Source organism: Anopheles cruzii, chromosome 3, assembly GCF_943734635.1.
Source record: "Anopheles cruzii chromosome 3, idAnoCruzAS_RS32_06, whole genome shotgun sequence".
NCBI lineage: Eukaryota > Metazoa > Arthropoda > Insecta > Diptera > Culicidae > Anopheles > Anopheles cruzii.
Window position 1 is genome coordinate 3,072,215 of NC_069145.1, and position 27,957 is coordinate 3,100,171.

The window sequence follows — 27,957 nt, forward strand, 5'->3', positions numbered from 1 at the left end:
GATATTCGACGTGGGCAACGTTGACCCTCTCGTTGATTTGTCACTCACTGTCCCGTTTTTTTTTTGCGGTACGCACTGTAATTCTCGACTCGTACCGGACCGGGTGTAACGGAAAATCGCGCACTCCACGAGCACTCTCTTCAGTTGTTTGGTAATGTTTCACACACACACACACACAGAGCGAACTAGTGCCAAGCAAAAGGTGGCCAACTTGGTGGCGGAACCGGCTGAAAGAAAACCAGAGAGAGAGAGAGAGAGAGACAGAGATTAAATGCTGACCGAGCCGAAGACCAGCGACGAAGAACAAACAAAACGATGCGGCTCAAGCGCATAGTTGATTTTAATCACGGCCAACAAACCCCGACTCCCGAGATTCCTGGCTGGCTGGCTGGCCGAACGGGCGCAGGAATCCCCCCCCGGGGGGGGCCACGTGGGGTGGCCTGCGGCGGGCCATAATGTTATGCATCTCAATTCATCAAAACTTTCCGTTTATCGTTCGCCAAATTCCACCAGGAGCTGTACTTCATCTTACACGTTCGCCTCTGCACGTTATCTTCCCCACTCATCACGTACGGACTCGGCCAACGGAGCTCGTGGGGGGCCGCCAGAGCCACGCAGGAACAGGGCACCGGGGGGGAAAGGACTCAAGCGGTCGGTCGGTCGGGGCGTGAATAGAGAGAGCGCGCACATCGGGAGCCACAAAAAAGACGTACAACAACTTTTCCATCTATTATGCATGCAGGTGTGTGCTGCTGGCGATGTGTATGTGTGCTGCTGATGAAAATTTAATTCTTTCCGTCTCTCTCTCTCTCTCTCTGGCTCGGTGTGTGAACCATTGCAGGAGGTCACACGTACACACGCACGCACACGCATTGACACACGGAGCAACATCGAACCGACTGCATCAAACAGCACTTTCACTCGCCATGCCAGTACTCCGGACGGCTACTCGATTCTTACCAACCCGACCGTGGGGGTCAAGAAGTAGGAAGAAGGCAGGGGTCCGGTGGGACACGGGTCGGTGTGGAAAAGTATGGCTTACACCGACGGACGGCATGGTCCACTTTGTTCGTCTCCTTCTCCGAAAGGATGTTTAACCGATGGACCGCCAAGGAATCAGGATGCGCCACTCCAACTCGGATAACTCGGAATGGGAAGCGCGATACGGGACGATCTCACCGTGGGGTTGCGTTAGAGGCAAAAGCTTGCTTTAGTAACCACCTTATCGTCACCACGTTCACGTGTTCCTGGCGGGGGGTGGTGTTGGTTCTTAGGTTGCCCCTTTGGTCCAGTGCATCTTCTTCTTGTTGGGGTATCCCGTTCTTTGCCTTCGAGATTGGTGGGGTTCTCTACTCTAATCCTTCGAACGCCCTGAAGCCCCTCACACACACACACACAGGCACACACAGACGGGCGCACCGAGCAGCACCGAGCGGGACGATCGTAAAGCAAGGACTGTGCGATGAAAATTCCATGAATCGGTTGAAATCATCCACCTTTTTCCCCAACTCGCTCGCTGTGTGTGGCGCCAGAGAGTTCGTGTTATTTTCGTTCGCTACTCTGCTCCCGACGGTCGGCTCGGCGCGGTTCGGTTCCCGATCGTAGACGGCCGTGAACTAGGCGCACACACACACACACGCAGTCGACGGGGCGCAACCGACGCAGTTCACGCACACACACCACGGCAGTCAGAACTGCAAGTGAAACCCCCGTGGGGACGCAGCACACCAGCTGGACAGTGGGCGGCCGGCCAGCACACCTCTCTGTTTTTTAGTAATGAGATGGACACGAACACACACACACACGCACGCGAGAGTGCACGGCCCAGTAGGGGTGTAAATGAGGATGACCCCCACACCTGCTGTGTTTCGCAAAGCTATAAACGTTTCATCGCCGCGGAACGGCGCACGGTTACTGACCGTACTCGGGGGGCGGGATGGGTTCTCGGGTTGCGATGCGGGAACGGAAGCTGAGGAAACGGACCGTTTGCTCCGACCGCCCGAATGTATATTCTATATATTTTTGTATCTACGAGTGTTTATCTCACACACGAGACTCCGGTCCGCTTTGTGCCAGATCTCGCCAAACGGTCGAGACATTTCTTCATTTGGCGACCCCGAACCTAATCACTTCCACCGTCGCCGTTCGGTGTTAAATTATGCAACGTTCAAAAAATTATCACCTGACAACCGACGGCACCGGAAACCGCGTTGATTCACCGGATGACGCGTTGTCTCCGCGCCAAGCGCGCCTGGTTCGCCTATTTTGCGCCTATGAACTGGCAAAGTTGCAACGTAGCGGCCCTCGCGAGCGCACAAACACACACAAACACGGTCACACAAAGTCACAAGGAGGCAGGCACAAGGGCCACGGCCGGAAAAGCCACCCGAAAAACCAACACACCCGGAAGCCCCGGGGGGAACGAAGGTCGATCGAGGATCGATCCGATCCGTCCGACGGACACGTGTGCAATGTGGCCGAAAGCGCTGGCGTCGGCCACTTTTTCTATCACTCCGTCCGCGGTTCCTTCGGGTGGCGGGGAAAACCCTCACTCTCTGTGTGTTAGTGTGTGAGAGAGAGCGTGAGCGTGGAGCGACAACAAACGGCCAAAAATAACGCCCCAAAGGAACGGGCCCATAGTGCGAGGAGTATCCGATAAAACAAAGGTGGTCTGGCCAAGTGGTTCGCGGAGAGAGCGAGAGAGTGCAAGAGCGAAGCTTCCTTTATCGTAGCGCATGCTTCCACGAATTTTCCCACCACTACACAGGCCGCACCTGGCAACGCCGCCGTGCGGTCGTGGTGGTGAGTGTTCGGTGAGTGAGATTTCACGGTGAGCTGAGATGAGTTTTCTCACACACCAAAGGTCGGTTCGGATTTTCTCCTCGCATTTCCACGATCGACCGACCGACCGAAGCCGCCCGAAATTCGCTAATAAATGTCTCTTTCTCGCTCCCTCCATCTCTCTTTTCGGTCCCCTCTTTGCCGGTGGAAAATTGAAAACCTTCACTCATCACATTCAAAGCGGTGATCTCGCGGTGCGTTTTGTGGCTTTGTTTCACGTTGCCTTTTCGCCACCTGTTTCTTTGCGAGAACCGCCTTCACTTCGCGCTGCCGACAGCAGACCGTTTGTCGCCTATTGTTGACGGTGATGGCACTTTGAAAATTGTGCCTCCATATTTCACTGCCGTGCGGAGGTACGGTGGCTATCGGTGGCAAGCGCTCCGAATTTATTGCCCCCGGGGACTATTTTGTCCACAAACCGATATAGTCTGTGGCCGGGCTTGGTCTGAGCCGGGCCAAAAGTTATCGAGAACCCATCGACGGCAAATTGGGGGGTTAAGAAAACGTAGACCGGCCAAGCAAACCGCCAATCCGATTGCCGTTCTTGCTAACGCACCGCCTAATGCATCGCCTTCTTTGATTTTTTTTTTTCGTTTCTATTTCGAGGTGGAAAAAATTCAACGAACTTTTTAGCAAATGAAGCCCATTTTTTGTCGCTTTTCGCCCCCAGGCAAAATAAATACAAGCGGCGTGAGGGTACGGTGTCCCTTTTTGGGGAAAATCCCCTGCCCGGCGATGGACTTTGCGAGCCATTCTCCGTTGCCGGCATTCCATCACAAGACATTAAAGTGTGCCGTTGGCCGAACGACGCGTATCGATTGAACTTGAATTTAGTTTCCAATTTATCACTGTAAGGTACTCCGATCTGAGAAGGAATCTTGCCGATTTGTATTTTTTTTGCAACTCTCACGTTCTTCGGGATATTAATAATTGCTAGTAAATTATGGAACACCTAAGAGGGCTGGGGCCATCGCCATTATTCCGGCCTTCTGTGTGTGACTCATCTTCTTGATTATTTGACTCTCTCTCTCTCTCTCTCACGCTCGCCGTATGATGTACACTCTCAGCTACGCCATATGCATTAATCACTAAGTTGTGCGGATTGATGGCGGAGCGCACGCCTCGCTGTTGATCTTAATCAGTTAAGTACCCTGGGGTTTAATTATGCGTCCGTCATGCAGTGTTCCGGTTCCAAGTATTTGCTAATTAAACGATTTGAAACGGAGACTGCCTAGCGCTGACCATTTCAAGAAGCGTTCAGCGAGCACCTGCAGCACGGTGGATCGGCGCTCGCCTAGGTTTCACTCAAAATCAAACAGAATTTATTGTACAAAATGTAGCACTAAGCCAAACAGAACTTTCTGCGCCAATAGTGCGTTTTCGGTATTAAAAATAAACCGTAGCCCGGGGTCGCATGCCTCACGGACCATTGGGTCCGAACGCAATCATGCCAGAGCATCGTGATTGCCCCCGGTTGGCGATGGTGGAAAAATCGTGCAAAATATCATACTCGGACCTTCTTATTGTGACCTCAGCCATCCCGGCGCCTGAGGTGATTGTTCGATTTCATGGTCAGCTGGGCATATAGGGCTCAATCCATCCACACCGAGAGGTAATTAATCAACAACGGCCAGTTGAGCAGTCCGGGTTCGAGGAGTGATCGAATCCTTCCGTTCAGCGCGGAGAATCTTACCCGTTGACGGGTACCGTACGCGGGAGCATCGATAATAATTGCACACGCTTTTGCACTCATTACCCTCGCTCGCCGGCGGGAGCCGCCCCGCCGGATCGGAGGTGAAGCGGAACAAGGATATCTGGTCCGGTACACTTCAGAACCCAATAGCAACAGCATGGCGTCACACACTTTTCCGGAACGGTAGTTAATGAGCAGCGGAACCCGTTTTAAACGCACCAGAACCCGGAACCACTCGTCAACGGGTGGCGTAAAAATAAAACCACACTTTGAACCCTTTGAATGGCGCACAGAACGTGTCCTTGCAACACCGGACGCAAACCTCTCGGACCGTTTGCGGTGCTCGCTCGACTGCGCCAAGATCAAAAGAAAATACACACTCCCAATCATTGCCGGGGCCATGGAAAATTGACCACCGTGTCTCTTTATTCTTAGGGTTTATTAGGACGATGGACGCCATATTATGGCTATATTAGTATCAATCGTAAAACAGATATAAGCAACGCCACCGGGTACTTCAAGTGCTTCAAGAACATCGATAATTATAGAACCCGCTAAGGGAGCGTTGTTCATCAAGGCGACTTCCGGTGTTGGTTTGAGGTTATGTATCCAGATGCCATTACCGATGCCATCCAGATTTTAATACTTGATAAACTAAATAGTTGTAACTGTGCATTAACTACTTCCGGTGAATAAGATCGTTTGCATGGAGACGCCTGGTAGGTTTCAAAACTAACACTCCGACTTACGGAATCAATCGGTATGGCATCGGGAATAGGAGTATCACGCAAAAAATTGGGTTTGCATTACAAAGGAAATGCTGAAATGACGATCAAATCCACAGAGACGTTTGTGATGTTTGTGGTAAGTTGTTAAAGGATCTAAAGTATTTCTGTGGACCTCCGGATAAGGCGTCGGTGTTTTGCAACAAGTCGAGCTAGAGTAAAATGCAAACTATCAAAATATTGACAGTACCGCTGTAAGCAACCAATGTTTAGTTTTTAGTAAGTTTAATGTACTTTTAATTAAGTTTAAAATAAATGACTCCTCAAACAGAGAGAAATTTTTTGACATTAACACGGTTATGAGCTGTGCAGGCTGACGAAATGCATCCCAAGGCGGAATGGGTCCCCGCGGGAAAGGTAAATTCAACAGGTGCATGAATTTCACGCTCACTGACGCGATTAATCGTTCCTTGAATCCCAACCCGTTCAAGATCTAACGCATTCCTGGTCCCAGGTTCGTCCGCGCTCGACCGACTCAACGACGATGTGCGGCGATGGGCTCGATATTTCTGTTCGTAATATGTTTCTCACAAAAAACGACGGACCACCCCACTAACCTGGGCGTTGTGGGACATCTGATAGGAGATCGACCGGGGCCGCCTGCGATTGAAAAGGACATTCTACGCGGGGGTGTGTACCGGCTCGTTGCGTAGTTATGCAGTTGATAGGCGCTTTTCGAGGGCTGGGACGATGCTGGTAGCCTTTCCGTGTCGTCATTCCGTCCCCTTGCGGCCCATAGCCCCGGAGGTTGTAACGAAAGGCCCACGCACACACCGTGGGATGCACGAGATGTACTGCCACGAACAGATGTACCCGCGTGCCTTCGTGGAAGCGGTTCCGTAGCCAACCGTGGCAAGGATGTTGCGAGTCCGTGGGACTGTTTCATCATAATCAATGCCCCGTTACCTGGCACACACCCCTTTATTCCCCGAGTTACCGTCTGCGCATAATCGTTTGATGATTTTAATCGTAGCATAATGAAAATTTATCAAAGCGTTAATCTGGAGCTCCGGGCCAGGTTACCTGTTGCCGGGTGACCACGTTGCGGACGGGTTGATCCATCGTTCCGCTGTGCCGAAGGACGACCGATCCGATGCACAGTAATGTCCACACACGGCGCATCTCTCTCTCTTTCTCTTCTTCAGGAGTAGCCTTCGTCTGCCGCAGCATGCGCCATTTTTCTCAACCGTGACCGGATAAACCGAATTAGTGTGCTCGGTTGAGCGAGAGCAAAGGACTACCGACCGATGCGGCGAGCGGCGTTATGGCCGTCCGTTCGATCCTTGGCTCGACCAGGACACACGACCAACATCCCACCCCACCCCCACTTACGGGAGGTTTATTTTTATCAAGTTCCTCGCGTTTGTTTTGCCACGCCATCGTCCTACAGTCTGCGACAAGGTGGCTTTTTGCCGTAGGGCGTCGGGTGTCCGCATGAAAGGGCACAGCGTGATGCGTGTATGTGCGTTAGTAATTGGCAGAGGTACAGTGTAGAACATCAATTATTTAATCACTTCAGCAAACTTCCAAACGACCGTGTCAAACACGGTTGCGGCGATTCCGTTTCCCGATCACGCTGTGGCGAAAGGCCGCCTTGTGCTTTCGGATAATGAGGCAGTATTCTTCCTCAAGAAACAATAATGGTTTGGTATAGAGTTGATATAATTAATACTATATTATAAAGATTGAGTAATATAACCTATCTAACAGACATTTGCCAAACGGAACAAAAAAGAATGCACACCACAGGGGCTGCCGCCAGATACGACTAAGTTCCCAGGAACTTTTTGCCGTAAAGTTGGGCCTTCTTTTCGAACGCCGGCGATTTGATCGCAGTGTTGGGCGCGTAGAACGGATTCATCAAGTGCTTAATGTACGTTTCGTACATTTCGTTGAAAAAGTTCTTGATACCCTCATCGTTCCGATTGTCATGGACCATCACAAACCGGAGGTGGCTCGCCGTTACGAAGCCCGATACGAACCACTGGTTAAACTTGTCGATCGATTTCAGGTACGTGTTGTTCGTTTTCCATTTGTGCTCATCGATCAAATCGAGGGCCGCGTGTGCGATGAACTGATTCAGGTGGCGATGATCTTCTTTTTGCTGGTGAACAAAGTGGGACATAGCAAAACAGAGGGAGCATTATTGAAAGCGAGCTAAGCCTAGGACCAAACCAACGACCACCGATCAAAGTCACTTCGCTACCTTCGCTTCCTTGTTGACCGTCACAAACTCCGTCTCGAAAATGGGATTATCGTTGTGCCCGACGATTGCAAAGTAATAGCTGCTGCTCATCTTTTCCAGGGAATCCTCAAAACGATCCGCGAACACGTTAGCTCTTTGCGTACAGAGAAACTTGTTTTGTTTACATCGATGCGAGTGCGAGACAAACCAGTCTGTCCGACAAACAACAACGGGACGTACAACAAAACCGAGAACAATTGCACTTGTTTGGAATTTCATATGCCCGCCGTTCAACTAACAAGCGACATACGATGGCACATGTGAAGTTTCGAACTTGACCTTATACACGTAACGGCGGCTTTCAGAAGACGTCAGATACAAAGGGATCCTTCTACTCTAATACGGTCGTGAACCTGCGTTGTTCTGAACGTTGCTTAAAAGTGTATAATTCAACAAATTATTTATTACTCACTTAGCAATTCTAATAGTAATCATCAAAACACTACAAAAGGTATAACTTTACAGCTTTATTTCACTTAAAAACTCACTCGACTGCCCTTCTCGTGGGAGTTGGCGTTGGGGAGGGCCCGGCAAAAATGATTAAATACAAATGCGTGCAGCCCGGGGGCAGTTCCTGTTTTGTAGTAGGTTTGTTAGGGACTTTTACTTATATTACAATAAACGCGTACATACAAGGGCGAAAGGAAGGAAACATGTTATGTTCTTATGTCGATGTGTTTTTGATTTTGTTCACCGTTTCTGCTCAGAAGAAGCTCTGTCGATTGATCATAACGTAACGCTTAAAAAGGAGTATCAACGGCATTTGTGGACGAACGAACCACCGACAATGACTTCAATACTTGAATGGACGAAACAAGACGTTTTTCAACGAAACAACTATGTGCTATCACAAATCAAACACCCCGGTAGTGATCGTACTGGTTGTGGTGTGGCCGTGCTAATCGGTTTCACCTGTGCCAGAAGAGAATACCAACGGTATTAACACGGAAAAAGAGAGCTACTGCACTACGGCGAAAGCAAAGTAATACGGTACTCTTATGAAGTATACATGTATATCGATAAAAGAAGAGATACTTTACGAGATTCCTTATGTTAGCGTACACAGTAACTGATTCGTTGTATTAGTTTAGTTAGTTAGGTTAAGCACTTGGGATAAAAGGTAAAGCATCAGGTGCACCCTCTTACGTACTGATATTAGTAGGAGCCACCACTTGGGAGCTGCAAAAAAAAATACACATATGCATACTTTACATAAAAACTGTGATCGACGCGAACGCGGTAGGGAAGTTTGCATCAAACCTAACCGAACTCAGTGAACCAAGCGGGTCAAACATTACACGTGTCATACAACGGAGCTGCTGCCCGTTCCGTTCTGCCGCACTTAAGGCATTCGCACCGACAAGGCACCCCTATTTAAAGCACTATTATACTGGGTTGTCCTGGGAACTGGAGTCTGTACTTGTAGTCTCTACAATAAAAAAGAAATGGTATACCAATTGAAAGGCAAAGCGGCCTAGCTTTCGTGGATGTCGGCAAAATGCGCCATTCGCCGGTCAAACAACACGCCGGTGTGTGCGGTGTCTTGCTACCTAAAATGGGTCACATTTGCGCGTTTCTTGAGCACGCTCTCTATCATTGCTCGGTATAAATGCTTCCGCGAATACTGTTCCTGTCCGTCGATGGCCGAGCGGGTCGGTGGCCGGTCACACACAACCGTACTCGTACCAGATCGCACTGTCACGGTTTTTTGGATCCCCCTTCTTCTTGCCGCCAGTGCTTCCCGCACCGTTCGGGGCACCATCCTTCTTGTTGCTGTCCTCGACCCCACACGCCGGACTGGAACCGGGCGCATGAGCGGTCCCTTCCATCTGCTGCTGCTGGGACTGTGGACCACTGGGGACCACATTCGAAGTCGTTTCCGTTTTCAACGTCGTCGTCGTGGTGGAGATTCGATTTAGCAAAACAAACGTCGGTTCACCGCCACCGGCCGGTTGGTTGTTTGGTGCGCTATTTTGGTTGTCTGGCCGCGGTGGGGGAAGTGGTGGGGGGGTCGAGTTCGAGGGCGGTGGCGATGGATTAACGCCCGTCGTCGTCGCCGTCGCCGTCGGTGTACTGGAGCCGGAATTTACAATCTTATCGTCCAGATAGACCGTCCGTCGCGTGCCTGCTGTGCCGAGGTTCAGCGCATCGGTTGCCGTATCGAACCTGCAAAACATTGGACATTTTAGTGCACGTTCGATGTGTCGCCCAGCGAAGAGCACCGCGCACCCTTGGAAGCTGTTACGATGGGCCGGATTTACGTCGTCCCGCCGGGAGGACTGCAGACTGCTGCGGATTCCACCGCGAAGCAGGGTGGCATTGAGTGCCTCGTTGTTCGGTTTCCGTTGCAAGCTTTGGCGCAGCTGCGAACTGCGCTGCAGAAGATTGGTGTCCGATGCCACCGAGTTCGGTTCCTCGATGCTGTTGTCCGACTCGTTGCCACCGGATTCGGAGCCCATCGAAAGGCACTGGCTCTGCGTGAGACGTTGCTCTTCAACCCACGAGCGACGATTCTGGGGGAACAAATTGTGAAACAAAACATGGTTAGGTGATCGCGCAGCGCAATACTGTGTAGCGAATATTCATCGCAAACCAAATAGGAACAAAGTAGGCTAAAGATAGGTAAAAAGGTAATGTTCAACAAGACTAGCAGTCAGTCAGTAAACTGTCGTTCAAGGAATAGGTCGATATTTTAGAGAGATAGAAAAGAAGGAGTAAATGAAATAAAAGATATCAAGTAGCGACCGCGATATTATTAAAGATATTACAACTGCGCTAAACATCCTTACCCTATTCGGAACGCGATTCATCAGTTCCGAGCCGGCTCGACGCATCTTTTTCACCAAATTAAGGCCAAACGGTTTCCTAGAAGAAAAGTAGAATGCGTTGGGGTCAAACTTGTCACGAGCTGATGCGACGCCGATGCTCACTTTTTCGGAGAACAGCTATCGAGTTTACGGTAGTGTTCCATAATTTTCTCCTCCAACTTTTCCTTCTGGCGGTTCAGGTTGTTCACCTTGTCGGTGAAGTTCTTCTCCTCGTCGTGGTAGTGTTGCTTGTCCTCGAGCGAGTGCGTCAGCAGCTCCTGGTATTGGGCCAGAATCTGCGAAACGTGATCCATCAGCGTGCGCCGATCAATGTCCAGGCTGGCGTTCATGTTGAACAACATCTGGGAGTGCGCAGCACCCGAAGAAATATGGATTATTATAAACGGCCAGCCCATCGACAACTTGACCCGCTCCCGCACTTACTTCGCATCTTTGGTGTATTTTGGTGTACTCGATCTCGAGGTTGCTGATTTGTTCCTTCTTGTTCGTCAGCTCTCCGGACAGTTCGGTATTGCGCAGCTTCAGGCGACTGTTCTCCGTCCGGTACGCCCGGTACTGATCGTGGCAATTTTTGTAGTCCTGCTTCACGCGCTCACTCTGCGTAAACAGACACCGGAAGTCATCCTTCAGCTTGGAGTGCTCGGCGCGCAGATTGTTCAGGTTCGTCAGCCCGTCCTTCATCGAGTGCTGCTCGGCGCGCAGTTCGTCGATCGTTTTCTCCAGCGCTGCCGTCCGTTCGCGGTGATCGCGGTTCTCCGTCTTGAGATCGCGGATCGTGTTCTTCAGCAGTTCTTTCTCGCTGTTCAGCGCATCGTAGTCGCTGCTCAGCTGCTCGTGCAGACACTGCAGCGCGACGTAGTCATGCTGCAGCGACTCGTACTGCTGCCGTTTGGCTTCTACCTGCTTCACCAGCATGTCCTTCTCGACGGCCAGCTGTGAGTTGGCCAGCTGCAGCGCGACATGCTGCGTGTTCAGGGACGCAATCTGTGACCCGAGTGTGGCAACCTTCACCTTTTGGCGGGCGTTTTCCTCCTGCAACGACTCGTGGGCCTGCAACACGGACGAGTGTTCCTGTTTCAACTGCTCCAGCTTTAGCTCGACCTCCGACGGACCGGACGTTTCGGTGGACGGCACGGGTGCAGTTTCGTCGCAGTTCGAGAACTCGATGTTCTTTTCCACCGTAAAAATCTCCTGCCGGTGGCAGAGGACGCAAATGTCGGCTGACTTGGTGCCACCGGACCCGAACCCGCCAGCGAGCGGCCCGTGATGGTCTTTGCCCGCGACGCTGAGCACAATCTCGCGCACCGTTTTGAAGGATTCCGGGTTCTTGCACAGCTTCTCGACAAACACCTCCACGTTCAGGTCGTTCCGCTCCAGCTCGCTCTCGTTCAGCCCGAGCCGCTCCAGGTTCTGTTTCACCTTTTTCGTCGCCATCGTGCCATCGTACAGATCTTTCTGCAGCGTCGATATCGTGTCGCTGTGCATCTTTTGCTGCGACAGCAGCTCTTGGTTTTCTTTCTCCAGTTCCTGCAGCTTCAAGAGCACGCTCGAGCCTTCCTGTACCTGGCGCGCGAGCTGCTCGATGTCCTTCTCCTTCGCCTCGAGCTGGCCGCTGGCCGTGTCCAGGTCGTGCTCACACTTCTCCAGCACCTCCTTGTACTTGACCAGCTCCTTGGTTAGGTTTCCGTTTTCCCGCTCGACGGTGGAGCACTTTCCGCGCAGATCGTACAGCTCCTTCCGGGTGTCATCCAGCTCCCTGAGCCGCTCGTTCAGTTGCACACTTTCCTTGCTCTTGCTGTCGATCGATCGCTCCAGATCGATCGTACGCCGCTGGATGCTTTCGAACAGATTCTGCACCCGCTGTTTGTCCTTCGCCAAAGCCTCGATCTGTTTCTCCAGATCGATCTGTCGGATCCGATCGAGCTCCCGATCGTGCGTCTGCCGGTCGATCATCTGCTGCTTCGAATCGATCGCATCCTGTAGCTTCTTGTTCTCTTCGAGTGCGTTTTTGAACACCACCTCGAGCTCGCCATTTTGCTGCACCAACCGGTTACAGTTGTCCTGGGTCTGTTCCAACCGCAACGAGAGCTTCTTTTTGTCCTTTTCCAGGTCGAGAATTTTGTTCGAATTTTCGTGAAACGACGCTTCCTTCAAGCTGTCGAGGGCCGCCAGAAGTCGACGATTTTCCAGCTCCAGCTTGAGCGCACGCGTCTGAAAGAGAAGAAAGCAAGCAGCACGCTACAGTACGAGTACGCCGCAAGCACGGCGAGGCGTAATTCACCTGCGCATTGGTCGTTAACTGCTCCGACAAACTGTTGTCGTTCGACGGAAAATCTTCCGTGTCCGTGTCCGATTGAGTCTGGTTCGCCACGTTCGCATCCGATCCGGCCATCAGGTTCTTCGTGGCCAGCTGTAGCTGTACGTTCTCCTCCAGCAAGTCCTGCAACTTACTTTTGTCCACGTCCCTCTCCAGACTCATATCGTTCAGCATCTGTTTGAACTTGATGATTTCCGCCTCGAGCGTCATCACCTGATCGCTGCGCTTCCGCGATCGCTGCAGCTGCTCCTCGAGCATTTCTCTATCGGAAAAGAAACTAGGCGTTTAAAACCGCGCCTGGCCATAACACGCGCATCCCTGTGTGCACTCACTTTGTCTCCAGCAGCATCCGATTGTCCTCCCTCAGCTCCTCGACGCGCGTTTTGTAGAACTCGGCGTCGGATAGTTTCTCGCGCAACTTTTGCACCTCAACCTCGAGCCGATCGGCCCGTTCCGAGCGTTCGCGCAGTACATCCACCTCGTCCCGGTACGCAGCGGCCCGGCGTGCTTCCGAGTACCAGTCCTGGCTTTCGGTGCGCAACTTTTCGTACTGGTTGCACTTGTGGTCCAGCTCTTCCTTCACCTCCATCAGGAGTTCCGCTTTTTCCTCCAACTCTTGCCGTAGCTTCCGCAGCTTCGACTTGTAGTCCGCCAGTTCCACCGCCAGGTGGTTGTTTTCCGACGTTGTGGACGGTGTGTTGGCCGTGCTGGTCGAGGCGGAGGAAGCATTGTGGAGGCTGCTCTTCGAGCTGGAACTGTTGACCAGTGCCTGCTGCTCGCTGTCGGTGATGAGCGAACACATCCACTTGCCGTGGTACTGATCGCGTTCCTTGGCGAGCCGCACCAAATGCTTGCACATCAGTTCCGGCGGCAGCTGATCGACCGCTTCGGGCGTCAGGACCAGTGTTTGGCTGTCCGTGACCTGCTTGATCACTTCGACGATCGCGTGCTGCGTATTCACGTCCAGCTCTTTGATGCGTGCGATGAAGATCTCCTTGTTCGGGCACTGGACGGCGGCACCCAGCAGTAGCGTGATGAGCAGCTTCATCTGTTCGAGACCGCCGCGCGTCTCGGGTGAGTGGCCCAGGATCGAACAGTCCGGCAGCGTCAGGATCGTCTGGCCCAGCTCTTCGTCGTACAGGTTGCGCAGGTTCTTGACGATCGCATCAAAGTTGCGTGTCCGGGCCGTCGCGAGCGGTGTCAGCCCGTCCATGTTGCGAATCTTGGCCGGATGATTCTGTGGTTCCGGATCAATCTGCAGGTACACGGTGTGCAGTATGGTGCCGTCGAGCAGCGACACGTACCCGGCAATGATTTCATGCCGCGGCAAGCACGACTCAATCTAAACGAAAAGAAACCACAAAACGATATAAATATATAAATAAATAATAAACCCACCCACCGGAGATGTGACCATTCCGTTGCGAAATGGAATCGGAATTTGTAATTCGGCCATCAACCCAGAAGCGCGACGAAGCGACCTTACTGACTGGCATGGTTTTCTTCACTTGGTGTTTTTTTTCCTTTTTTTGGTTTCAGTTTGGCGCTCAAGAGCGTTTCAAGAAAAGGGTCAAAAACCAGCCACCCACAAATGATCGGTTGTTGCTGGTTGCTGGCCTTGCAACGGAGTGAAGTGGTTGCTTTACGGATCGCAGACATTAGCCAGTGCAACTTCATCGGCGCGCCGCCGCTGGAGATTCAGTTTCATGCCCTTTTTCTATCACCACCCGTCCTCTATTTATAATGTAGCGAAGGCAAAAAACGGTCGCTGGTATGCGCCGCGGCGAATGTTTGGACAGCGCCATCACGGAGTGCTTTGAAACGATGTTATTAATTCGGACAGAAATAAGGCCGTTTTTGGAAATTCAGGTGTTTGACGAATGGACGGGGCGAGACCAAGCGGCTACGGGGATGTAATACAAAGCAGGAATCTTTCGAATCATTCACATTAGACCCATTCGTTCAGACCCGACGGATGGGGGCAATAGGCGACGGACCAGTTCTACCCCAGACTGTCGCAAGCACCAACCGTAAAACGGTCGCGAAATGTCCAACTTACCCACGACACGAGTGCTCCATTTACAAACTCTTCGATTTCGCTGGTCGACATATTTTGTTCGTTTTTTATTCGTCCAACGCGCAAACACACACACAAAACGGAAAAGCATGCAAACTATCGCACGAAACGACGGACGGACGATGACGGAATTACATTTAGCTAATCTCACGCAGGTAACTGTGCATTCCAGCTGCATTCGCGAACCGCGAACCAAGAGGGTTTTCGGGGGAACTGATCAAACCATTTCCGCAGGCGGCGGGACTGCGGGAAATCCTTTTTCTTGCCGTACACACACAAACACACGCAGCTCACCAAGCACGAATGCGATTTTCTTTTGTCGCAGGCACCTTTCGCTTTCACGCAATGTCTCTCCTGACGTTACGAGACGCTCAAAAAAGGTGCTCATCGCTCAGTGTTGTGACAGCCCAAACGAAAAAGCACTCGCTGCGGTCGAATGCCAAAACGCACTCCGACAGACTTGGTACAGTCCGACACATTGAATTGGTTAGTTTAGGCGGTTAAAAACGGTGGTAGCAACGATCTCCTTAATTCGTTTCATACTTTCGAACACCCTGAAAGTGAATATTCAATGACGTAAGGAAAGAATATTTATCAGTAAAAGGCATCACACCATGAATAATCTACACACATCTTGGGTTGATTGCAACGCCAATCGGCAAAGTTCGACTTTCAAAGGGGAAGTCCGACCGTCAAATTTTACTTGAATTGAACCAAATAACAATAGTTTTCAGTCTTTATGTTTTTGCTTTTGCTTTGTTTTCAGAAGCTTTGTGAAAATACGTTAATAAAACGATCCAAATGAGTGCCCTCAGGGCCACTCAAACTACAGGAGCTGTCAAAAATTGACGGATTGTCAAACGGCAAAATCCATTGAAGCCAAATCTTTGTTTAATAAACACGTGCAAAGTGGATGAATTTACAAAATCGCTTAAATAAACGATTGCAGTCAAAATGGAAGCTTCGGCAGTTATTAAGCAAGAGGATGGTGTTGAGTAAGTCGGTGTTTAATAAATATTAAAAGGTATGATAGCGAATTATTTTCCAGAAGCGCAAAATGTCGATGGTGCCTGTCGGCCAATGATGCTTTGAAGCCTCTATCGAACGACAATTCGGGGCAATATAAACTACAAAAAATTTTCGATTTCACCGGTCTTCAGGTAGTAAAATTGCAACAACAGACATCCCACCCTGTTCTACAAGAACAACTGCTCTATGATACACATATTTTTACAGATTAAGCCATTGCCTGGAGTTCCATTGTATTTGTGCACCATGTGCGAATCTCGTTTGAAAAAAATGGATCTTTTTCGCTGGCGATCCAATGAAAAAAATGATTTGGTCGATAAACTGATTGAACAGCAGAACACAGCGAAGTACGAATCAGAAATCACTCAAGATCTTCTTGCTCACGAACAAACGGTTGGCACAGAAATATTAATTAAAACGGAAGTTACCTCGCCGGATGTAGCGAAGGATTTGCACTTGAATAAGATGATTTGCACTGCTCATCAAGCGAACAGGACAAATGAATTTTATGACAACCAACCTGATGATTTATTCGAGGCAGAGGCAAACCCTATTACAATCAAATTAGAGTATGAAGAGGTCGATCATTGCTTTTCAAAGTTTCCATCGTTATATAACCTAAAGGTTCATATTCGCACTCATACCGGCGAAAAGCCATACCAATGTAAAGTATGTGACAAAGCCTTCCATTCGACACAGACACTAGCACAACACTCGAAAATTCACAATAAGGATCAACAGCATCAGTGTCCTTATTGTTCATCAACGTTCGCACAGTTATCTAATCTAACGATTCACATCCGTACTCACACCGGCGAAAGGCCATACCAGTGTAAAGTATGTGACAAAGCCTTCTATTCACCAAGCAGTCTGGCACATCATTCGAAAATTCACAACAAGGACCTGCAGTATCAGTGTCCTCATTGTTCATCGACGTTCGCACAGTTATCTAATCTAAAGATTCACATCCATACTCACACCGGCGAAAGGCCATATCAGTGTGAAATCTGTTATAAAGGCTTCTGTTCATCAAGTAGACTGGCAAACCATTCGAAAATTCACAACAAGGGTGCATGTCGTCACAGTCCTCATAAGCCTTCATAGTTTGCCCGCTCATCAGAATTAAAGATTCACATCCGTTCACATTCCCTAGCGAAATGCCATACCAGTGTAAAATCTGTGACAAAGCGTTCAGCCAATCAGGCAATCTAGTACGTCACTCCAAAATTCATAAGAGGAAAGAACCTCATTAATCTTCATTGTACATTCAAGTATGGGTTTGTATGATTGCTGAATCAACCCAATAACATTATTATTCTGGGAAAAACTGGACTGTGAATGAAATAAGACATTTTTAAAACAACGAATGAATAAAGCAGTTAAATGTGGAAAAGAACTTTTAAAATAAAATGAAAATAAGGATCATCAAGAAACACTACCTTATTCTTGGTTTTCGACGTTTGTCTTAAAGTAATAACTGCAACACCTTCGTTCACCAACTTGTTACGCCCGCCGTTCTAGTATCGCTATCGATGCAATCCTGCCATATCGGTTGGTTCGTCGTCCGCTATTTCCATGACATGACCAGCCCACGGAGCCTGGCGAAGCGTGTCGGCACGTGGTGGCACATAGTGCAGTGCGCACAGCTCGCTGTTGTAGCGGCCTCTTCATTGTTGCTCCAAAGTCGGTGCAAAAAGTCAATCTGATCGGCAGCTCCAAAAGTAAGGAAAACTGGTAGAATTGTGTGTGGCTTCTACTTCCGGAGCGAATGTCGCGAATTGTGTGTGGCTTCTTCTCTGGAATGTCACGAAACGCTAAAAATGAATGGGTTTTTGAAACATCGAACAAGATGCACCAGGCTTTGTAGACCACGACGGAATCCCTTTAATAAATGGAATACCCCAATTCCGATTCAAATCGGAAGCAACTCTGACCCCAAATCATAGAAACTGTTTAAATAAAATGATCGAAAGGAATGCTAAAAAAGCTGCCCGTACCAACTGTCAAATCGAAAAATATTCCCTATCAACCCCGAATCGGGAAAATAACCCATAAACAAGAGGAACTCAACGGCAACTCAAAGTAGCTCACCAGCAAAAAGAGTGACAGTTGCTGGGTAGCTAAAGATCGACAGTTTCTTGGCTTGCCATACATTTTTGCCCAGTTTCTCATAGTGTAGACGACGACGACAGACGCTGTCAAAAATCTTTCGGTAGTTCAAGGCAGAAAGCATTGAAGCAAAGTTTGTTTATTCTACAATTGCAAAGTAAACGAATTTACAAAAGTTCTGCTCAGAAATAGACGATTGTAGTGAAAATGGAAGCTTCGGCATTCATTCAGCAAGAGGACGGTGTTGAGTAAGTTGGTGTTTGATGCATATTAAAAGGTATAACATCAACAGTACATCATTTTCCAGAACCGCAGATATCTGTAAAGACCATCTTGGCCACTCTGCCGAACAAACGGTTGGCACAGAATTGTTAATCAAAACTGAAGTTACGGCACCAGATGGTGCGCACCTTTTGCAATTGATTGACCAACCTGATGATTTTTTCGAGTCAGAGGAAAATCCAATTGCAACCAAATTAGAGTACGAAGAGGTCGATAAGCAGCTGCAAACAACGAATGATGTTATGGGTCTTGAACAGGATGACCTTAACAGCCATCGTAAAAAACATAAGCACCACCGTCCTCATTATTCCACAACATATCCAACGCAACAAACGCCTTACTCGGGAAAGGTAAGTGCGAAATGCGGAAAATAATTTTAAGATGGTAAAAAAGAAAAAGTCGTTATTCATGTTATCCGCAGAAAAGAATGGCGAGCCATAACGGAATCGATAGATCGGAGCGCGTGGTCTACGAAAGGAAACGAGTTCTGGTAAGAGCCGCTTTAAAGGATTATGGAGATGGCCGATAGAGTATTATTGTTTGTCTGTTTTCTGTTTTAGTGGACACGTGAACTGATGTTTAAAGTCATTGATGCTATGAAGGAGGAACCACTGCTGTGGAACAGCAAGCACGTGCACTTTAAACATCGTTCCAAGAAGAATGCAGCGTTGAATCGAGTTGCTGCCCAGCTGCAGCTACCAACGGAAGCGGTGCGCCAAAAGATGGATGTGCTGAAAAGTTCATACCATAAAAACCGCCGAAGGCTAGAAAACCAGCCGGCAAGTACGATACGATGGTTTGCCTTCGACAGGCTATCGTTTTTGGCTCCTGCTGGAGAGGTTTCCGGAGCCTCGGATGTAACGGACATCTCAACAAACAGTGAGGTAACTTTTTTTTCTTATTTCAATTACACTATGTACACTATGAACATTGGAATTGGAATTGCCACCAGGACAAATTGTGTTGCCTTGCATTCTGTCGATACTTCCAGCGGGACAGTATTGACTCCTCGATTCATTGTCCCTGCGCAAAAAACTATGCAGGACAATGCAGGCATTTACAACCTGTTTCGCTTTTACCGGCTGTAATCCCATTTATTGGTCTAGCGAAAACCCTAGACTTTCATGCCAAAATTCCAAAAACATTTTCAATAACGATTGGAGCTCTGCACAGCCGATAGTAATATGTTATTTTTGATAGGCCTGTTGGATGTTCGGGATAGGGCTTCAATGCTTCGATAAAGCAAATACTTTATAAGTCACCAGGACGTACGACGTAGAAAAAAAAAGGATGTCAGTTGATATCATTATTAACACACATATAATATTTTTTCAGAACATGGAAGCAACATACATGGGATCACAAACGCTGGCGGAATCATCATCAAAAAGAGGTACGGCCATCCCACCCACGGCACAGGAAACATCTCGGTCAAATAATTATCCCGGCGGGGATACTTTGGAAAGGCTCCTGAAGGTGATCGAAGAGGGGTTAAAGAAAGATAACAACCCTACGTGGTCCGATATCCTGGGGTCGTACGTCTCCATGGCGGTGAACAATGCTGGTAATCGGCCAGATACCGAAATGCGGCGGCTGTATAAGGAGATCATCCGTCTGATGGAGAGGTTCCAGGATGGCGGGCTTTCAGATATGGGGCCATAACCCTCAGCCATTAGCATTTGAGTGAATAAAAGCCTCAAATATACAAGTTTTGTATATTTACTTCTTAACACTAAGCATCTTAACAGCATCAGTGCCCCTACTGTCCTTCCAAGTTCTCACAGTTATCCACCTTAACAAACCACGTTAATATTCATACTGGCGTAAAATCTTATGAAGCGCATTAACACAACACGCTAAAATTCATAACGAGGACGAATACCAGCAGTGTCCTCATTGTTCCTCCAAGTTTCGACTGTTATCCAAATTGAAAACCCACATCCGCATTCACACCGAAAGGCCATACCAATGGTGAAAATCTATGAGCGTTCATGTCATCAAGCAATCTGGCACATCGCTCCAAGATTCACGAAAAGGGCCAACATTATTAGTACGTTCATTGTTCCTTCAAGTGTTTGTTTCAATAAGTTTGAATTATGTATGTTTGCTGAATCAGTTGAATAATTTTTTTAAATAAAATACACTCTTACATTCTGCTCCATGCGGTTCTAAGGAGTTATTGTTTGTATCATTGGCAACTAGTTGGACCTGATGAGGAAAATGCATTGTTAATGGAAAGGGATAATTTTGTTCGAATTTTCTTTCATTTTATTGTCGGCACTGTGTGTGTGTCATCGAGTGAGACTTACTGTAGCTTGCAGCTGTCAAGTCAGAGGGCCTTTGTCAAAATCCTGTAACCAAAACAAAGTCTGTTTTCGTCAAACTTGTAATCGCTGCCACTGTGGTTGAACTGATAGTTGGTTCTATTGTTCGTAAACGATGGAGAAAATTGTAACGGTAAGTAACATAGATAATTGGGGCTATCGGAGTATCCATCAGGATGAAGTATTGTGCAAGGTTTGCTGATTGACCACGCTGATTCTAGGACGATGTCCAAGACGCCAACAACCTGTCTGAAGAGGCCGACCAGGCCGAAGTGCGCGTATTTGTGGCCAGTCTTCTCGAGCGTTACGAGCAGAAGGCCGCGCTCCGTCAGCAGAACCTCAACGTACAGCATCCGGCAGAGGAGTATTTCTACAAGTATGACTCGAGTGTGAAGAAAAACACGGCCCTGGTCAAGAAGCTCAAACAGTTTACGGCACAGCAGCTGCCGGCGCTGATGAGCGATGTCAGTTCGCTAAATCTCACAAAGTACATTTCGGAAGTGAGCTCCGCCCTGGTGGAGGCCAAGCTGAAAATTAGCGATATTCCCGCCGCCATCAGTCTTTGCAACTATCTTCATCAGCACTACGCCGAGTTTGCGTCGACCCTGTTCGACAACTGGCAGAAGGTGCTCCTGGTGAAGCCCGGTGAAAAAGTGGCCAACGTGAGCAAAATGCGGGTCGATCTGCGCTTTTATGCCGAACTGATAAGTGTCGGAATCTTCACCAACAAGGCCGGACTGCCGCTGCTCGGTGCTTGCCTGACGGGGCTCATCGCACAGGACAAAAACGAACACGTGAATCTGTCGATCGTGCTGTTATTTTGCAAGCACTGTGGCGACGAGTACGCCGGGCTAGTGCCGGCCCGGGTAGGGCAGCTGGCCGCTAAGTACGGCATCTCGTTGCCCGGTTCGCAGCTGATTCCACCCGACAAGCAGGGCAACTTGCGCAACCTACTGAAGGACTACTACCAGTCGCTGGCGGAGCATCTGCGAACGGAGTACATGCAGCTCCAGGTGGCGGAAAAGTCCAAGTGGAAGATGCTGCATGCGAAGGGCGAAATAACGACGGAAAAGCGTGAGCAGCTGCTGCAACTGCAGACTTCGTACGACAAGCTGTACTCGTCGACCAAAACGCTGGCCGAATTGCTGGGGGAACCATTGCCCGAGTTACTTGCGCTTTCGGAGACCACTGGACCGCTGGAGGGGTCCGTGGTTGATGGCAAAGTGGAGGGGCTGGAGTTCGGGCAGCTCGATCCGTGGCGAGACGAAGAGACAAAATCGTTTTACGTCGATTTGCCAGATTTGCGCCAATTTTTGCCCAACTACTGCGGCAAGCGAGAAGAGGAGAGCGATGCGGAGGCGAGGGCAGCTGCCGATACGGAACCGGCCATCACTGAAGAGGCGCTCGATTTGGATGCGGAACTCGAACAGGAGCTGACCGATGCGGAGACGGGAAGCATTCCCGAGCAGCACCAGCCGCAGGACAGTGAACTCGGCGATGGAACGGATGTGTCCGACATGTTTGCGGTTGGTGAAGATGGTCTGGAACCGAACGTGCTCGAGGAAGGAGGCTCGAACGCCAGCAACCCTGCAAACAACCAGGACAATCGAAAGTACTTCGAGCAATTCGTCCAAGCGCTTCAGAACTGTGTCAACCGCGAACTGATCGATAATGCGGCCATCGATTTCCTGCTGAACCTTAACACCAAGAGTAAGCGCAAACGGTTGGTGAAGGTGTTGTTCGGAGTGCAACGGACTCGGCTAGATTTGCTCCCCATGTACGCGCGGTTCGTAGCCATCATCAATCTTGTGTCCTCTGATGTGGCCACCGAGCTCTGCCAGATGCTGAAAGTCGATTTCAAGTATCACATCAAGAAAAAGGATCAGATCAACATCGAAACCAAGATCAAGGTGGTTCGCTACATCGGTGAGCTGGTCAAGTTCGGCATATACAAAAAGCTGGAGGCCCTGTACTGTCTGCGGTGTCTGCTGCAGAGCTTCCAGCACCATCAAATTGAGATGACCTGTGCGTTCTTGGAAGTATGTGGCGTGTACCTCTACAACTGCCCGGAAAGTCGCCTTCGCACCAACGCTTTTCTCGAGCAAATGATGCGCTTAAAAGTGAACACCACGATGCACGGCCGTCACGCCCAGCTGGTCGAGAACTGCTACTACTTGGTCAAGCGGCCGGAAGGATGTAGGATGGCGCGAAAGGTACGCCCGCTCATGCACACCTACATCCGGCAGCTGATCTACCGCGAGCTGGACAAAACGAACGTGGACAAGCTGATCAAACTGCTGAGACGGCTGGACTGGGACGACCCCGATACGTTCGACTACACGGTGCGGTGCCTGTCGAAGGCGTACAATATCCGCTACCACCTCATCCGCAGCATGGCCGATCTTCTGGCAGGGCTGTCCTCGTACCAGGAGAAAGTGGTCGTCCGCGTGATTGACACCGTGTTTGAGGACATCCGTGCCGGGCTGGAGATCCACGACAACAAGCTGGCCCAGCGCCGTGTAGCGATGGTCAAGTATCTGGGCGAGCTGTACAACTATCAGCTCGTTGAAGCGGGCAACGTGCTGAACACACTGTATTCGATCATTTCGTACGGGGTGCAGCCAACGCACAGCGCCACTTCCTCGGTGGTCGATCCGCCCGGCTCACTGTTCCGCCTGAAGCTTGTCTGCGTCCTGTTGGACACCTGTGGCCAGTACTTCACGACCGGCACGAACCGCAAGCTGCTCGACTATTTTATCGTCTTCTTTCAGCAGTACTTCTGGTTCAAGAGGTCGCACCCATACTTTCAGGGGCAAAATACTCGCGATCCCTTCCCCATACTGGTGGAGCACATGTACCGGGAATGCTTGAAGAATTTGCGCCCCAAACTGAAGCTGTACGCGAGCTACGAGCAAGCTGTAGCAGCCGTCGAAGCATTGCGCCAGAAGCTATATCCGGGAGTGGACATGAGCTCTGACCAGCCGTGGGTAGAATCGGACGACTCGCAGCAGCAAGGATTGCAAACGATTAATGAAGCGCAGGAAACGGTGACCGATCAGAAGACGGAAACAGAAGACTGTACGTCGGATTTGGAGGATGAGTCCGAGGGCTATAGTAAGTTGCGGCGTGGTGGGCCGCTCGATGAGGATGATGAAATGGCTGCGGACGACAATGGGGGGGGCACGGAGGTGGATGAAGCTTGTTTCGAGCAGGACTACGATGAGGTGGCGGTAGAAGCCGACCCCGAACAGTTGGTGGAGGACTTAAATTTTGAGCGCGAGTACGAACGGATGGCATCGGAATGTTATCTGCAAAGGGTGAAGGACTCGGGCAAGGTGAGCGTGAAGCAGATCCCGATTCCCATCACCTTTCGGAATGATACGAAGAAAACTTACGACCAGCTGCAGGTAAGAAAAGGGCGCCGTGCGGCTAGGCAGTTCGCTGCGCTGCTTGTAGAGTGTTGCCACGTGTGCCACTAGAACACTACCATCAGACGATCCTTTTGTTTGCAGGAACCAAAAGTGGAAAAATCCGACATGGTGCCGTTCGCGTTGATGATACGCGGTAAGGGTAAGCAGCAGCAGTATAAGACATTTGAAACACCGGAAGACAGCCAACTTGCGCAGTACATCCGTGAGCAAGAACGACGCCAGCAGGAAGAGAAGGACAGCGTCAAGCGGCTGACGTTGAATATTTCCGAAAGGCTCGAGGAAGAAGACTATCAGGAGTCGCTGACCCAGCCCGTACGCGGAATGGACGTGCTACGTGCGCGCTCTCTGAAACCGGTTAAATTCAAGCATCCTCGTGGGGTGCCCGACGTGGATGCCATTTTTCACTAGGAAGAGGATTACATCAATTCTGCGAACACTGTACATCATTAGACCATGAAGTCAAGGCACACAAACAATGTTAAACGTGCGCTAACTGAAAACATTCGTTGAATCCAAGTCACCGACGTAGAACGAAGATTTTTTTGTTTCATGCACAACGATTGATTTCTTTGTGTTTTCTTTGAGCGATGGACGGATGTCCTTTTGGCCTGCGCCGATCGGTGGTTGTGATGCCGTCAGAGTGACTCTTTTCCGTCAAACCAACAACTGTATTTCACTGTATAAATACTAACTTTTGCCCAAGTATCCTTCGCTAATCCTGATTTCATTCGAATAATCAAATGTACAACTCACAGCATGCATTTACAACTCACAGCATCAATGATGCTGTCAAAACGTGGCCGCGATTGTCAAAATCTCTTCCATCGAAGAGACTTTTGTTTACTGTTTACGACCCGATTGAATAACCGGACTCGCGTAAAATGAGCGAGAAACCGAAAACAACTGCGCCTGGCGACGGTATTCGTTCCATGCGCTCGACTAACGTTTTTCGTGCGATCAACTTCGAACTTTACGCTAAACCAGTAAGTACAGCATGCTGTTCGATGGCCATTTTAGCGATGGGTTTTTTTTCGGCTATTGCTTTCAGAATGTGGTCGTCATGGGCATTGGATTGGTGTGTCTCAGCATCACGTTCGGTTACATCGCTTACATGCGCTCGAAGTACGAAGGCCTAGGATACTACACAGCGGTGCAAGAGGACGGCAAAGAGGTGTTTGTGAAACGAAAATCAAAATGGGAATAAACTAAGATTCATCGAACGCGGCCCTGCAACTGTTTTCTGCAAAGTTACAGCATTCGTTTATTTGTTACCGGAGAACCCTGCCGCGTGCGCCCGGTTCGATATAACGGTTGAAAAGGTTCTCAAAAAATAGTTTTCCCGTGCTCCGCTGCTGTTGCTTTCATGAGGTACCGCATGGGCCAGTTGCTGCCAATGCGTCGATCACGGACGGTCCCGCAAATTCTTAGGACAATTTCAACGATTCCAGTTGCTCCAGCAGCTCAGTTTCCGAGTTCAGTTTAATAGTTTGCGTGGCGTTGAGCGACTCGCCCCGTTCAACCTTTTCTTTTAGCTGCTTAATCCCCTTCAGCTTTTTGTAGATGGCCCGAATTTTCTTATCTTTCTCCAAGTCGCCCGTTATAGACTTCTTTGTCTCGCCAACCGCTTTCGTCTCTGAGCCTTCATCGTCGTTATTGTTGGCAATCGCGGAGTCCGAAACGGTGCTTGCAAGGTTTCCGTTGGCTAGATCAACAATACCGCCGCTATCGGGTTTGCTGCTGCTGGGACCTTTTGCTGCACCAGCGTTCTTCGTCGGCTTTTTCTTGGAGGGTTTCGCCTCCGACGTATCGCCAGGGGTTCCATCAGCCGCAGCTAAATCGGGAGCTGGGGCCGCGGCTTTCTTTTTGTTTTTCTTGGCCTGCTTTATCTGTACGGAAGACCGATACCCAGGAGGCAAACCCGGGATCGGTGGGCGCAAGTCGATGGTTTGGCCACCGCCAGTGATGACGATGTTGTTGCGAGCACCGGGCGGCACGTACTTTTGCTTGCTAGCCTGCGGCGTCGCGGACACGATTCCGGTCACCTTTTCGTCGGTGATGGTCGTTTCCTTGAGCGAGGCCGGATCGCAGCGCTGCCAGATCACCTCCAGCAGCTCGCCGGTCCAGCTGTACTCGCTAAGCAGTGCGCCAGAGTAGTGCCAAACCTTGAACCCGTTCGCCATGCGAAGTCTCGGGGCCGTGGTGGCCGTCAGAAACTTGTCACCAGTCGGGCTCCACTCCAGCATGGTCGTGTCGGGTGCCTTGAAACTGGCCAGCTGCTTGCGTCGATTCAGGTCCCATGTTTCGATGTATCCCGGGAGATTTCCGAAGCCGCCGAACACGATCAGGTTACCGAAGCCGTTGTAGTAGATCGAGTTGCGGTTGCCCGGCTCGAATTCGTACACGGCGTCGCACTTCAGATTGAAGAGTGTAGCCCGGGCCGGCATGAATCCGTACACCACACAGAATTCGTTCGACTTCGGGCTCCACGCCACGTCGTGAATGGGCCCTTCAGCATTCAGTTGCACCGAGCACGAGTCCCCTTTCGGAGTCATGTAGTGCAGTGCCTGCTTGCCGTAGTACGAGACTCCCGACTGGTCGACGTCCGTACTAGTCATCAAAATGAGTCCAGTGCCTCTGCGATTCCACATCATGTCCACCTTATCCGCCTGGTAAAAGAAATGAATGAATCGGCATGATAATTCGAATCGCGATGGGCCGACGATAGTTGGACCTTACCTGAAAGAAGCTTTTCGAGGCCACCGGTTGGTTCATCTCCAGACAGGGATACTTGAACAGCCGGCACATCGATGGGCCTCCCTTCGTGCCGGGAATGTAGACGGCCACGTGCGGCGGTGATGGTCCCGGTGCCATGGAGACACCACCATTTCGCAGGCCACCGAGGCGCTTCGACACGCGCTGGAAGCCGGCACCGGCCGGATCGGTATGATCGTAGAACAATACCTCCCCGCCGACCAACAGCGCGGCCAAGCTTTCGTCGCTGCTCCAGTGCATCTGCCAGTCGTGGTGGCGCTTCTGGATGGCGGAAAACACCTCCTCTCCCGTCTCCGCCCGATAGATGTAGAGGTTCGGCTTTTCCTTCACCACGTCCTTCGGGTTCTCGGTGTACACTTCCCACGTCATGAGGTACGTGCCGCGGGACGAGAACTGCAGAAAGCAGGCCTTCGGACGTGGCAGCGAAGCGATCGTCCGCCAACCATTCGCCACCTCGCACAGCTGCACCGTGGCCCCGTTGGCCCAGGCCAGAAATCGACCATTGGGACTGTAAACAATAGCGCGGCAAGATTTACTCTGGTCGGGGGTAAAGCTTGGGTCCGGAATGAAGTTGAGCTGTTTCTGTTGTTGGTCGGGCGCCCACACTTCAACTCCTCTAGCGGATCGTACTGTAAGCCGGACACAAATTTTAAGGTTATACGGGGTCGCACTGGTTGCACCAGCCAGGGGAACGGTATTTCTACGAGAGGCCATTGATTGCTTTTCCACTTATTTCACATATTCCGGGGCAAAAAAGGTCGGCCAAATCCAAGCGGAGAATTCCGTGACGTCGACACCAGAACATGCTGCGACACCGTTTCCCACAGCGGAACGCTACCGAAGCAACGTTCCTTGCGGTTGACCTGTGTTTCATCTTTGGGATTTCAAAACACTTGGCAGTAAGTAGAGGAGGAAAAGGGGCGCATCCGTTACTGCCGCTGTTACTTACGCGCTACTGTAGGAGTTACAATTCCGGTCGCCATTGCACAGTCCTCCGGTCACGATTTCGTTTCTTCGACTAGCAGAGCAATCCGCGATGGCCAAGTGTCAAATTGGCTCCTCGTGGTGACATTTCGGTGTTTTCCACGCACCAAAGTGACAGCCAAGTGTTTCTAGGGCGCCACACGGTGCGTAACTGCGGTGCCACACGGCACATAACAACGGATATAACAGCCTCATATAACAATTTTGACAGTACAGCGACCAGGCGTCAAAAGCGTTGTG

General features: G+C 50.2%; 6 protein-coding genes across 6 annotated transcripts; 3 read left to right on the top strand and 3 right to left on the bottom strand.

Annotated features, from left to right (window-relative positions):
• Window positions 1–7,074: 7,074 nt before the first annotated feature.
• On the bottom strand, window positions 7,075–7,672 carry LOC128273582 (probable trafficking protein particle complex subunit 2). Its single transcript, XM_053011578.1, has 2 exons — window positions 7,526–7,672; window positions 7,075–7,423 (listed from the first exon to the last, which is right to left on the bottom strand). Exons 1-2 carry the CDS (start codon window positions 7,613–7,615, stop codon window positions 7,088–7,090), a joined length of 426 nt encoding a protein of 141 aa, XP_052867538.1. The 5' UTR covers window positions 7,616–7,672; the 3' UTR covers window positions 7,075–7,087.
• A 1,484-nt stretch (window positions 7,673–9,156) lies between these two features.
• On the bottom strand, window positions 9,157–14,832 carry LOC128272233 (girdin). Its single transcript, XM_053010005.1, has 8 exons — window positions 14,769–14,832; window positions 13,042–14,051; window positions 12,674–12,971; window positions 10,816–12,603; window positions 10,495–10,733; window positions 10,354–10,429; window positions 9,794–10,077; window positions 9,157–9,730 (listed from the first exon to the last, which is right to left on the bottom strand). The coding sequence occupies exons 1-8, from the start codon at window positions 14,817–14,819 to the stop codon at window positions 9,229–9,231; spliced, it is 4,248 nt and encodes a 1,415-aa protein (XP_052865965.1). The 5' UTR covers window positions 14,820–14,832; the 3' UTR covers window positions 9,157–9,228.
• Window positions 14,833–17,347: 2,515 nt separating this feature from the next.
• LOC128274832 (uncharacterized) lies at window positions 17,348–19,868 on the top strand. The gene is made up of 3 exons (XM_053013150.1): window positions 17,348–17,377; window positions 18,767–18,989; window positions 19,783–19,868. The coding sequence occupies exons 1-3, from the start codon at window positions 17,348–17,350 to the stop codon at window positions 19,866–19,868; spliced, it is 339 nt and encodes a 112-aa protein (XP_052869110.1).
• A 684-nt stretch (window positions 19,869–20,552) lies between these two features.
• On the top strand, window positions 20,553–24,431 carry LOC128272542 (regulator of nonsense transcripts 2). Its single transcript, XM_053010368.1, has 3 exons — window positions 20,553–20,663; window positions 20,752–23,937; window positions 24,043–24,431. The coding sequence occupies exons 1-3, from the start codon at window positions 20,646–20,648 to the stop codon at window positions 24,367–24,369; spliced, it is 3,531 nt and encodes a 1,176-aa protein (XP_052866328.1). The 5' UTR covers window positions 20,553–20,645; the 3' UTR covers window positions 24,370–24,431.
• Window positions 24,432–24,805: 374 nt separating this feature from the next.
• LOC128275328 (small integral membrane protein 8) lies at window positions 24,806–25,201 on the top strand. The gene is made up of 2 exons (XM_053013793.1): window positions 24,806–24,944; window positions 25,010–25,201. Exons 1-2 carry the CDS (start codon window positions 24,843–24,845, stop codon window positions 25,163–25,165), a joined length of 258 nt encoding a protein of 85 aa, XP_052869753.1. The 5' UTR covers window positions 24,806–24,842; the 3' UTR covers window positions 25,166–25,201.
• LOC128275327 (eukaryotic translation initiation factor 2A) lies at window positions 25,114–27,770 on the bottom strand. The gene is made up of 3 exons (XM_053013792.1): window positions 27,683–27,770; window positions 26,698–27,362; window positions 25,114–26,627 (listed from the first exon to the last, which is right to left on the bottom strand). The coding sequence occupies exons 1-3, from the start codon at window positions 27,714–27,716 to the stop codon at window positions 25,386–25,388; spliced, it is 1,941 nt and encodes a 646-aa protein (XP_052869752.1). The 5' UTR covers window positions 27,717–27,770; the 3' UTR covers window positions 25,114–25,385.
• Window positions 27,771–27,957: the final 187 nt, after the last annotated feature.

Bases quoted from the DNA above. Each gene is read 5' to 3' on its own strand.
- LOC128273582 (XM_053011578.1), bottom strand. From the start codon at position 7,615: ATGAGCAGCAGCTATTACTTTGCAATCGTCGGGCACAACGATAATCCC. The intron at 7,424-7,525 runs GTAGCGAAGTGA...TTTGTTCACCAG, and splicing joins CGGTCAACAAGGAAGCGAAG to CAAAAAGAAGATCATCGCCA.
- LOC128275327 (XM_053013792.1), bottom strand. From the start codon at position 27,716: ATGGCGACCGGAATTGTAACTCCTACAGTAGCGC. The intron at 27,363-27,682 runs GTAAGTAACAGC...TCCGGCTTACAG, and splicing joins TGTAACTCCTACAGTAGCGC to TACGATCCGCTAGAGGAGTT. The intron at 26,628-26,697 runs GTAAGGTCCAAC...TTCTTTTACCAG, and splicing joins CCTCGAAAAGCTTCTTTCAG to GCGGATAAGGTGGACATGAT.
- LOC128272233 (XM_053010005.1), bottom strand. From the start codon at position 14,819: ATGTCGACCAGCGAAATCGAAGAGTTTGTAAATGGAGCACTCGTGTCG. The intron at 14,052-14,768 runs GTAAGTTGGACA...CTTTTCGTTTAG, and splicing joins ATGGAGCACTCGTGTCGTGG to ATTGAGTCGTGCTTGCCGCG. The intron at 10,734-10,815 runs GTAAGTGCGGGA...GCGCACTCCCAG, and splicing joins AAATACACCAAAGATGCGAA to ATGTTGTTCAACATGAACGC.
- LOC128274832 (XM_053013150.1), top strand. From the start codon at position 17,348: ATGCAATCCTGCCATATCGGTTGGTTCGTC. The intron at 17,378-18,766 runs GTCCGCTATTTC...TTTCTGTTTTAG, and splicing joins GCCATATCGGTTGGTTCGTC to TGGACACGTGAACTGATGTT. The intron at 18,990-19,782 runs GTACGATACGAT...GTAATCGGCCAG, and splicing joins GCTAGAAAACCAGCCGGCAA to ATACCGAAATGCGGCGGCTG.
- LOC128275328 (XM_053013793.1), top strand. From the start codon at position 24,843: ATGAGCGAGAAACCGAAAACAACTGCGCCTGGCGACGGTATTCGTTCC. The intron at 24,945-25,009 runs GTAAGTACAGCA...TATTGCTTTCAG, and splicing joins TCGAACTTTACGCTAAACCA to AATGTGGTCGTCATGGGCAT.
- LOC128272542 (XM_053010368.1), top strand. The intron at 23,938-24,042 runs GTAAGAAAAGGG...TTTTGTTTGCAG, and splicing joins AAACTTACGACCAGCTGCAG to GAACCAAAAGTGGAAAAATC.